General features: G+C 46.2%; 1 protein-coding gene across 7 annotated transcripts in view; it reads right to left on the bottom strand.

The window, feature by feature from the left end:
• Nucleotides 1-10,395, bottom strand: part of MATR3 (matrin 3) — a 77,451-nt gene that overhangs the window by 35,766 nt on the left and 31,290 nt on the right. For 2 of the 7 annotated variants that reach the window (XM_032250523.1, XM_032250528.1), the window contains exon 1: nucleotides 2,483-2,635. The exons of 1 other annotated variant lie outside the window; for it this stretch is intronic. Coding sequence is in view for 1 of the 6 variants with exons in the window: in XM_032250530.1 (XP_032106421.1) it covers nucleotides 2,260-2,307 (48 nt within the window). In the remaining 5 variants the exon portion in view is untranslated. Of the gene's footprint in view, nucleotides 1-2,259; nucleotides 2,636-10,395 lie in introns of those variants that run through there. 4 more of the 7 variants (XM_032250526.1, XM_032250524.1, XM_032250529.1 and 1 more) reach the window with 4 other exon arrangements.

Genomic DNA, 10,395 nt, shown 5'->3' with positions numbered 1-10,395 from the left:
TTGCGGTGAGCCAAGATCGCGCCATTGCACTCCAGCCTGGGTAACATGAGTGAAACTCCATCTCAAAAAAATAAAAAAATAAAAAAAAAACCATTAACTGTTATTAAATTTATCTGTCACACTATTCCCTTAGGATAAATTACTATAAGCAGTCTTTCCATTTTAAGCCCATTTGTTATACTACACTGTGAAAGAGTCTGAATCAAGGACCAAATCAAGATCTAAGGGCTCCGGGAGCTCAACACCAACCTAGGCCACATAGGGAGAACATGTCTCCACAGAAGATCAAAAAATTAGCTGGGTATGGTGGCACTTGCCTGTGATCTCAGCTACCCAGAAGGCTGAGGTGGGAGGATTACTCGCGTCTGGGAGGTAGAGGCTGCTGTGGGCCGTGAGCCAGTGATCTCGCCACTGCCCTCCAGTCTGGGCAACAGAGCGATCCTGTTTCAAAGAAAAAGATCCAAGGCCTCTCCAGACCACACTGGCAGCACTGCTACTATTGCAACTGGTCACAACCTATCTGGGCTTTAATCTTCTCTTCTATAAAATTAGGGATCTGAACTACGCGATGCTCCTAAAATATGACATCATCGTTGCACTCCTCAGTAAAAACCATTAACTGACTTGTAGTATTAGTGTTTAAAAACTCTAAAAGCATTAGTAAGAAAATTCGCATGCTTAAAGACTTAACAAATGCTCAGATCAAAGGTGGTTAAAACCTTCCAAATTAGTTCAAAATGTGATATAAAAGCTGTATATAACTTAAAAATACATAAAGATGATAAAAGTGAAACTTCCCTGGGTGAAGGACAAAGTAATGTTATAAGCATGTACTGTTATGTACAAAGGAAGAAATACAAATTTACAGCACTTCACAAACATCTGGCCAAATTATCTTTTTTAAATCTTACATCATCAACGAGAAGAATCTTCATGTAGTATTTTAATGGTGTTTAATTTCGAGTTTGCAAAAACATTTTAAGTGGAAAAGGCATCATCCAGAGCGTTTTTGCAACGAAAATCTGTCTCAAGTCCTTCTTGATTTCTAAAACAATGCTAATGTGAAAAACAATGTCGACAGGCTGCGTAGATGACTGAGCCATTAGTAAAGAAATGTTTTTAAAGGGAAACTTTGTTTTAAACATTTACTAAAATAGCCTAAAACATCATTTTTGTCCATACAGTCAGCTGTTCAGATTTCCTGAGGAGAAAAATGTATTTTACCGACTATTTGAAAATCTTAAACCAAGGTTTAAAACACAGAACGCAGTATCAGTGCAAAATCTCGTGACCACTACCTACGAAATCAACGACTCTTCACATTATTCCAGCGCGCCCGAAAGACTAGACATCTCAGAATCACCATAACCGTTCTGGAAATGTCTGACTTAAAAACTGTAACTGATCCAATAGGAATATTCCACAGAACAGGGCCACAGAGCAGGATAAACGCCTAGGGAATATTCATCTACAGTAAATGTAGAACATAGAACATGGCACAGAGCTCGAAATGCAAAGAACGATACGGCGACTACACCTTGGTATTCCAAAACCCTTTGTCTGGAAACCGGAAGGTCCCACACCACACGATCCTCTCCAGAGGAACCTTAACTAATAGTATTTTGATAAAGAGAAAAAGGATGTGAGGTGACTGACTGAACAAGCGCAAATCACCCGCCTCGCAGCGTATTGCAGGCGGCTTGCTCCACGACGCGGTACGAAAAACAAGCGTTAACGTTTAATTTTTCGGCCATTTTTACGCGATGGGGGGAGGGGAGGAGTTGTTTCTGATGTCCACCTAACGACGCGCGCGCGCGTTTGGACCGGGAATCTTAGGGGGCGCTCTGAGGCGATGGGCGAGGAGCGGCGCGAAGGCCGTGACATCGGGAGAAGAAAGAAACCTGCTCAAACAGCAGGCTCTTCGGAGTCTGCGAAATCCTCCATTTTGAGGAACATTCTCAGAGGAAAAAAAAGGCGAACGTGTTATTTGGGACTGGCGTTACCCAAGGACTTCGCTATCTTAATCATCCTCCCCAAACGACAGGCCCCCAATGGACAGTCTGTCCCTCAGGCCTCGAGCGCTCCTCCCTCCCCCTCAGCGCCGCGGCCCGCGTGTAACGGGCTCGTCGTCCCGCCCCCGCCCACAACGAGCCTAGGACGCGCAGGAAGCTCGGCAGACCAGCGCACCTCTTCACCCCGACTCTCCCGCCACACCCCGGGCCCTGGGTCGGCCGCGTGTCTCCCTTCCGGACCGCTCACCTCCGCCGCCCGAGAAGGCTGGTTGCGCCGCCACTGCGCTCCTAACATGGCGGCCGCCGATCAGGCGGCTCACATACGCAGCGCGGAGGGAGGCAGAACGGGAGCGAGCAAGAAAGGCGCGCCGCCGGCTCCCCGCGGCCCCTGTCGCCGTCGTTGTCCCCTCCCGGCGGACACAGAGAGCCCCCAGCCACCCCACCCCGACTCTTACCCGTTTCACGCCTACCTTAGGGAAAGGGAGAGGGAAAAGGAGAGGTGCCTCTCTCCCAGCGAGCGGGACGCGGAGGCTCCCACAATCCCCCGCAGCAACGGCACTGGATAGAGGTGGCGGCAGCGGCTGCAGCCCCAGAACAAACCAACTCTCGCGAGAGGGCTCGCCCCCACCCCCTCTGTCCGGTGCGGCGCGCACCAGGCCCTTCCCCCTACTCGGCGCGCGCAGCTCGCTCGCGCCCTCGCCTGCGGTAGTTGTTGTCTAACCGTGGAGATAGCCTCTCTGTCATCCGGCTGAGGCGGGAAATGGAGGAAGAGCTATGGCTTGCGAGTTCGAGTCCCATTCCCGAAAAGACTGTTTGTCAGCCTCCTGAGTACCATAATACAAAATTTAAATAGGGTACGTGTTAGAAGCGATTCCCGAGAGTCCCTGGCTCAGACTCGACTTCTGTCCTCTCTGGTTGTTCTGTTTGCCAAGGAATGGTGGGAAGCGCTAGCTATTGGGGCAACAAAGGGAAAACGATACCATTTTGGCTGGATTTTATTTACTTATTTATTTTATTGTTTAAGACAGGGTCTCATTCCGTCGCCCAGATTGGAGTGCGGTGGCGTGATGACGGCTCATTGCAGCCTCAAACTTTTGTCCTCAAGGGATCCTCCCACATCAGCCTCCCCACTAGCTGAGACTACAGGCCTGCACGACCATACCCGGCTATTTTTTTTTCTTTTTTTTTTTTTTTTTTGAGACGAAGTTTTACTCTTGTTGCTCAGGCTGGAATGCAGTGGTGTTATCTCGGCTCACAGCAACCTTGCCTCCCAGGTTGAAGCGATTTTCCTGCCTCAGCCTCACAAGTAGCTGGAATTAGAGGCATCGCCACCAGACCTGGCTAATTTTGTATTTTTAGTAGAGATGGGCTTTCTCCATGATCAGGCTGGCCTGGAACTCCCGACCTCAGGTGATCTGCCCGCCTTGGCCTCCCAAAGTGCTGGGATTACAGGTGTGAGCCACTGCACCTGGCCCGGCTAAAATTTTTATTTTTACTTTTTCAGTAGAGACAGGGTCTCGTTATTTTGCCCAGGTTGGTCTAGAACTCCTTGGCTCAAGCAGTCTCCCGGCCTCTGCCTCTCAGCGTTGGGTTAATTTAAGGGCATGAGCGACCATACCCAGCCAGCTGGTTTTAAATATCAGGAATTCTGTGCAGGAGGGTCTTTGAGGCGAAAGACAGCTAGGCTTTTCCCTGGAAAAAGACCGCCTTCGCCTTTTGTTGAATTTGTCTGAATGCAGTACACCCTTCGGACTGAGATACTGGTTCAGTACCCAGGTTGGGGGGATTTGAGCTCCAGCCAGCCTTCAGATTAGGGAAATTTAAGCTTAAATCAATTGTTTGGAGACCCTAATCTGGCTGCAACTCTCCCCAACCATCCTTGCAGAACTGGAGAGTTGGGAATTTTCCAGCACAGTTAATGATTATAATATGGAGTTCTTTCTATAGGGTGGGCAATGCAATAAGCAGCTTACACATAACCCTACAATAACCTCGAGAGGCGGCTACTATGGGATACCATTTGGTAGCTCACAAAACTCAGACATTCAAAGGTTATGTAATTTGAGGCACAGTGCCTCGCCCCTGTAATCCCAGCACTTATGGGAGGCCAAGGCGGGTGGATCACTTGAGCTCAAAAGTTCCAGACCAGCCTGGGCATCATGGCGAAACCCTGTCTCTACTAAAAATAATAATAATACAATATTAGCTGGGCATGGTGGCACATGCCTGTGGTCCCAGCTACTCACCTGGTATGGGACAGGGCTAAGGAGGATGAAGGGAATAAAGCATCCCCAGGCAAAGGGATCAGAATGCATGAAAACTCTGGGGTACACTTTGGGAAACTGAAGATTTATTTTAGTTTCTTGTTTGTTTATTTTTGGAGACAAACTGCTCTGTTGCTTGGGTTGGAATGCAATGGTGTGATCAGGGCTCACTGCAACCTCCACCTCCCAGGCTCAAGCAATCCTCCTGCCTCAGCTTCCTGTGCATAGACATTAAAAAAGGTTGGAGACCTAGGAAAGGGCCTTTTCCCTGGGGTTACAAATTCAAATGCAGAATCTAAGATAAACTGGGGAATACAAGTTTTATTTAATACTTTCCAATGCAAATTTGGTTTGGGACACATGAATTTTAAAGGAAAGAATGGTATATATGGGTCTTGAGCTTAGGGGAAGATTGTGGGTTAATGGCAAACTTACAAGTTAATGCTGTAAATGAAGTAACAGGAGTTGAAAAATAAACTTTTTTTTTTTTTTTTGAGATGGAGTGTCGCTCTTGTTACCCACGCTGGAGTGCAGTGGCACAATCTCGGCTCACCGCAACCTCCGCCTCCTGGGTTCAAGCAATTCTCCTGCCTCAGCCTCTCGAGTAGCTGGGACTACAGGCGTGCACCACCATGCCCAGTTAATTTTTGTATTTTTAGTAGAGACGGGGTTTCACCATGTTGACCAGGATGGTCTCGATCTCTTGACCTCGTGATCCCTCGGCCTCCCAAAGTGCTGGGATTATAGGCGTAAGCCACCGTGCCCGGCCTGAAAAATAAACTTAAAGCCAGGTGCGGTGGCTCACACCTATAATCCTAGCACTTTGGAAGGCTAAGGCAGGTGGATTGCCCGAGGCCAGAAAGTTCAAGACCATCCTACATGACAAAACCGCATCTCTACAAAAATACAAAAATTACCTGGGCATGGCGGTACTCGTGCCTATAGTCCCAGCTACTCCAGGGCAGGGGTAGGGAGAGTCAGGGGTGGCTGATGTGGAAGGATCGATTGAGCCTGGGAGCAGGTGGTACTGCACTCCAGCCTAGGCAACAGAGCAAGAGAGATCCTATTTTAAAAGCAAAACAAACAAACAAAAAGAGGGGCTGGGAGCGGTGGCTCACACCTGTAATCCCAGCACTTTGGCAAGCCGAGGCGGGTGGATCATTTGAGGTCTGGGGTTCAAGACCAGCCTGGCCAACATGATGAAACCTCATCTCTACCAAAAATATAAAAAATTAGCTGGGTGTTGTGGTGCATGCCTGTAATCCCAGCTACTTGGGAGGCTGAGGCAGGAGAATCGCTTGAACCCGGGAAGCAGAGGTTGCAGTGAGCCAAGATCCCGAGATCGCGCCATTGCCCTCCAGCCTGAGCTACAGAGCAAGACTCCATCTCAAAAAAAAAAAAAAAAAAAAAAAAAACCCAGAAAAGAAAAAGAGCCTTAAGTGGGTGCAGTGAAAAAAGAGGCCTGAGCACCAATCCTTGAGGAACTTTAATCAAGCATAGCAAAAGAAACTTAGTGGACAGAGGCTGGGGGAGTAAAGCAAATGTATGTATGTATGTGTGAGGGGAGGTCAAGGAAGGAAAGCACAGAAATTGTGTTGCTTTTAAAACAACGATAACAAAAACTACTTCAAAGACAAAGTGATCAACAGGGTCAAATGCTACCAAGAGGTCAAGATGAAGACCAATGACATCTATGAGACTTAGCAACATGGGTATCAGTGGTAACATTGAGAGTTGCTTCCAGTAAAGCATGATATATCAGACTGCAAGGGCTGAGTATGGGAAGAAGGAAGACAGAAACTACTCAATGCAGAAAGTTTCAGCTATGAAGAGGCTAGAGGAGAAGCAGGATTAAGGGTTTTTTGTTTTACTATGTGAGGGACTTGAGCACAATTAACTGGCAGTAAGGATATCTTAGGGAAGGAGTTGTTGGAAAGACAAGGAGATGGGATAATCCATAGCGGACGTTCCTAAAAGGATAGGGAAGCAAGATAAATTCCTTGACAGTAACAGGAGGTATGGAGCAGACAGTGCTGAAATTCATTAGATTTGGTAGAAGGGAGACATGGACATTAGAGTCAGATAACATAAATTTTCTCTTTGAGAAAGTCTGTTGAGGGCTGGAGCTGCAAGAGGGAAATTTATATATTTGTATACATATTTATTTGTTATTATGTAGCAGGAGCAGGGGAAACGGGTCTCTCGAATACAGGAGGAAGGAGTTTATTTGGCCGGGAGCAAGGTGGCATAGTTGCCTAACAGCCAAGCTTCCCTCACAAAGGAAGTTTCCTTCTTTATATAGGCTTATACTTTAGATGTTACACGTGGAAGAATCTTTTTTTTTTTTTTTTGTGACGGAGTTTTGCTCGTTACCCAGGCTGGAGTGCAATGGCGCGATCTCAGCTCACTGCAACCTCCGCCTCCTGGGTTCAGGCAATTCTCCTGCATCAGCCTCCTGAGTAGCTGGGACTACAGGCACGCGCCACCATGCCCAGCTAATTTTTTGTATTTTTAGTAGAGACGGGGTTTCATCGTGTTGACCAGGTTGGTCTCGATCTCTTGACCTCGTGATCCACCCGCCTCGGCCTCGCAAAGTGCTGGGATTACAGGCTTGAGCCACCGTGCCCGGCCCAAATCTTAGGTTTATAGCTTAACATATGAAAAGGGTCTCAGTTTACAGTTTTAGGAATTACGTATGAAAAGGGTTTCAGTTTACAGTCTCAGGAATTACATATGAAAAGGGCTTCGGTTTACAGTTTTAGGAATGAAAAGGGGAAGTTTACAGTCTTAGGAATGAAAAGGTAAAGTTGATCTGAGATGACTGGATCTCCCTCTTCAATTATATATATAAACTTAGAGACAGGTATATATTTAGAGATGGGGTCTTGCTCTGTCACCCAGGAGGGAGTGCAGTAGCTTGATCATGGCTCACTCTAGCCTCCAATTCTTAGGCATTAAGCTATCCTCCCGCCTCAGCCTCTCAAGTAGCTGGGACTCACAGGTGTATGCTACCACACCCAGGAAGGGAAAATGTTTAAATAGCCATTGTGAAAGTGGAACTGCAATTTTACATCTGTATGTTATGTTCTGATTTTCAAAGGTTTCAACAAAGCTTACAAAATGTGAGTCACACCTTTGAGGCCAATCATTTGACAGGCCTGGAAAAGGAATTTGGTAGGATTCATAAAGGGTTGGGGCTCCCCTCAAGAGATGATGTTTAAACCCACCATGTAGCTAGCTTTGAAAAGACAACATTTTTTTTGGAGAGGATCCTACTTTTCTGTGATTCTTGGGTCTTCCACTCGAAATCTGACCTGCTTTCTACTCTGCAAATCTGATTCCAGCTGATCTTTGCTAAGCCTTCCCCTTATGTTGTTCTGAACTCTTAGATGAAACAACAGCCTCTGATCCTCTAGCAGACAGAAACATGACTGCCTATCAAATCTCAGTTCAGATAATGCATCTACCTGTATGTTCGGATAAGGTTCTAATGCCATCTGGTGATTGTGCAGAGAAAGTCAAACTTTTTCAACTGAGTAATTATTTATTGAGGCACTTGGTGATGTTGTGGGAGATTCAAAAGAAATATAGCAGGTGCTTAGAAGCTTATCAGCAAAAAGACACAAAGGAAACAAGCCGGGAGCAGTGGCTCACGCCTGTAATCCCAGCACTTTGGAAGGCCGAGGTGGGTGGATCACAAAGTCAGGAGTTTGAGACCAGCCTGACCAACATGGTGAAACCTCGTGTCTACTAAAAATACAAAAATTAGCTTAGCATGGTGGCACACGCCTGTAATTCCAGCTACTCAGGAGGCTGAGGCAGGAGAATTGCCTGAACCTGGGAGGAAGAGGTTGCAGTGAGCCAAGATTGTGCCACTGCACTCCAGTCTGGCGACAGAGTGAGACTTCATCTCAAAAAAAAAAAAAAAAAAAAAAAAGGAAACAAAAGTTTGGTTTTTGTTTGTTGGTTTGTTTGTTTTTGAGACAGGGTCTCGTTGTGTTTCCCAGGCTGGAGTACAGGAGTGCAATCTTGGCTTACTGTAGACTTGATCTCCTGGGCTCAAGTGTTCCTCCACCTCAGCCTCCCTGGTAGCTGGGACTACAGGAGCACGCCACCACACCTGGCTAATTTTTATTTTTTATTTTTTTGGTATTTGTTGTAGAGACAGGGTTTCGTTATGTTGCCTAGGCTAGTCTCGAACTCCTGGGCTTATGTGATCCAGCTGCCTTGGCTTGCAAAGTACTAGGGTTACAGGTATGAACCACCCTGTCCTGCCAACAAAAGTTAATGCAAGATTTCATGCATCAAATGCTTGTTTCATGAAGAACATCCTACAATGATGGAAAAGACAAACCTTAAGGATCTTGGTTTGATGGAGATTGACAAGGGTTTTGGCCTCAAAGTGGGCCTGTTTGTGAGCAGGGATGGGTCAAAAGCTGTATTCACATTTGGTATTCAAATTCACATTTGGTATACAGTTGCCAATACACAATAGTAAACAAAATAAAAGGTTTCTGCTCTCGTGGAGCTCAGGAGTCTAGCAGACTAGACCGCTGGTCTGGGCGCGGTGGCTCATGTCTATAATCCTAGCACTGTGGGAGCCTGAGGCGGGTGGATTGCCTGAGCTCAGGAGTTGGAGGCCAGCCTGGGCCACATGGTGAAATCCCGTCTTTACTAAAATACAAAAAATTTAGCCGGGTGTAGTGGTGTGCACCTGTAGTCCCAGCTACTTGGGAGGCTGAGGCAGGGAATTTCTAGAACCCGAGATGTGGAGGTTGCAGTGAGCCGAGATTGCGCCACTGCACTCAAGCCTGGGCAACAGAATGAGACTCCGTCTCTACCAAAAAAAAAAAAAAAAAAAAGAATAGACCACTATACATGCTATACTGATAACACATTTTAATTACCATTGAGGGTAATGTACCATTATTCCTTTTTTTTTTTTTTTTTTTAAAGACGGAGTCTGGCTCTCTTGCCCAGAATACAGTGTAGTGGCACAATCTCGACTCACCGCAACCTCCGCCTCCTGGGCTCAGGCAATTCTCCTGTCTCAGCCTCCTGAGTGGCTGGGATTACAGGCCTGTAGCACCACACTCGACTAATTTTTGTATTTTTAGTAGAGACAGGATTTCACATGTTGGCTAGACTGGTCTTGAACTCCTGACCTCAAGCAATCCACCTGCCTCAGCCTCCCAAAGTGTTGGGATTACAAGCGTGAGTTACTGTGCCCGGCCAATGTACCATTATTCCTATTTCACATAAGCTGTACTATCAAAAAGCTTGTCCACAAAGGATGTACATAGAAACAAATAATAACAATAAATAAAATTTAAAAGTCCAGATGTGGTGGCTCACACCTGTAATCCTAGCACTTTGGGAGGCCAAGATGGGAGGAACACTTGAGGCTAGTTCAAGACCAGCCTAATCAACACAGTGAGACCCCATCTCTATTTTATAATAAATAAATAAATAACTTTTAAAAGGAAGATTGCCTATGATCTTGCAGCTAGAGACAAAGGAAGAGCCTCTGAATGTTATTCTATCTTCAGGAGAGTTGACACCTCAGAAATCTACTTGGACAGTTTTAATGTCCTGGAACCAGGTCATCTTTTAGGGCTATTTACAAACAGAAAACTGTTAACCAGTAGCTACTCTTCTAACAGTGGCAAGAGGATGGGGTCAGGTGTTAGAAAGTTTTTGAGCCGGGCGCGGTGGCTCAAGCCTGTAATCCCAGCACTTTGGGAGGCCGAGGCGGGTGGATCACGAGGTCAAGAGATCGAGACCATCCTGGTCAACATGGTGAAACCCCGTCTCTACTAAAAATACAAAACATTAGCTGGGCATGGTGGCGCATGCCTGTAATCTCAGCTACTCAGGAGGTTGAGGCAGGAGAATTACCTGAACCCAGGAGGCGGAGGTTGCGGTGAGCTGAGATCGCGCCATTGCACTCCAGCCTGGGTAACAAGAGTGAGACTCCGTCTCAAAAAAAAAAAAAAAAAAAAAGAAAGTTTTTGAATAGGTAATACATATATCAATTTCAAAACTCTGTCTTCTGAGAGTTTAATTATAATGTGCCTTGGTCAAGATATCTTTTTTTTTTTTTTTTGAAACAGAGTTTT

Source organism: Sapajus apella, unplaced genomic scaffold, assembly GCF_009761245.1.
Source record: "Sapajus apella isolate SASKATOON/1434 unplaced genomic scaffold, GSC_monkey_1.0 scaffold71, whole genome shotgun sequence".
NCBI classification, from domain to species: Eukaryota; Metazoa; Chordata; class Mammalia; order Primates; family Cebidae; genus Sapajus; species Sapajus apella.
The sequence above is the reverse complement of the archived record's forward strand: the minus strand, read 5'-3'. Positions and strand labels throughout refer to the sequence as shown.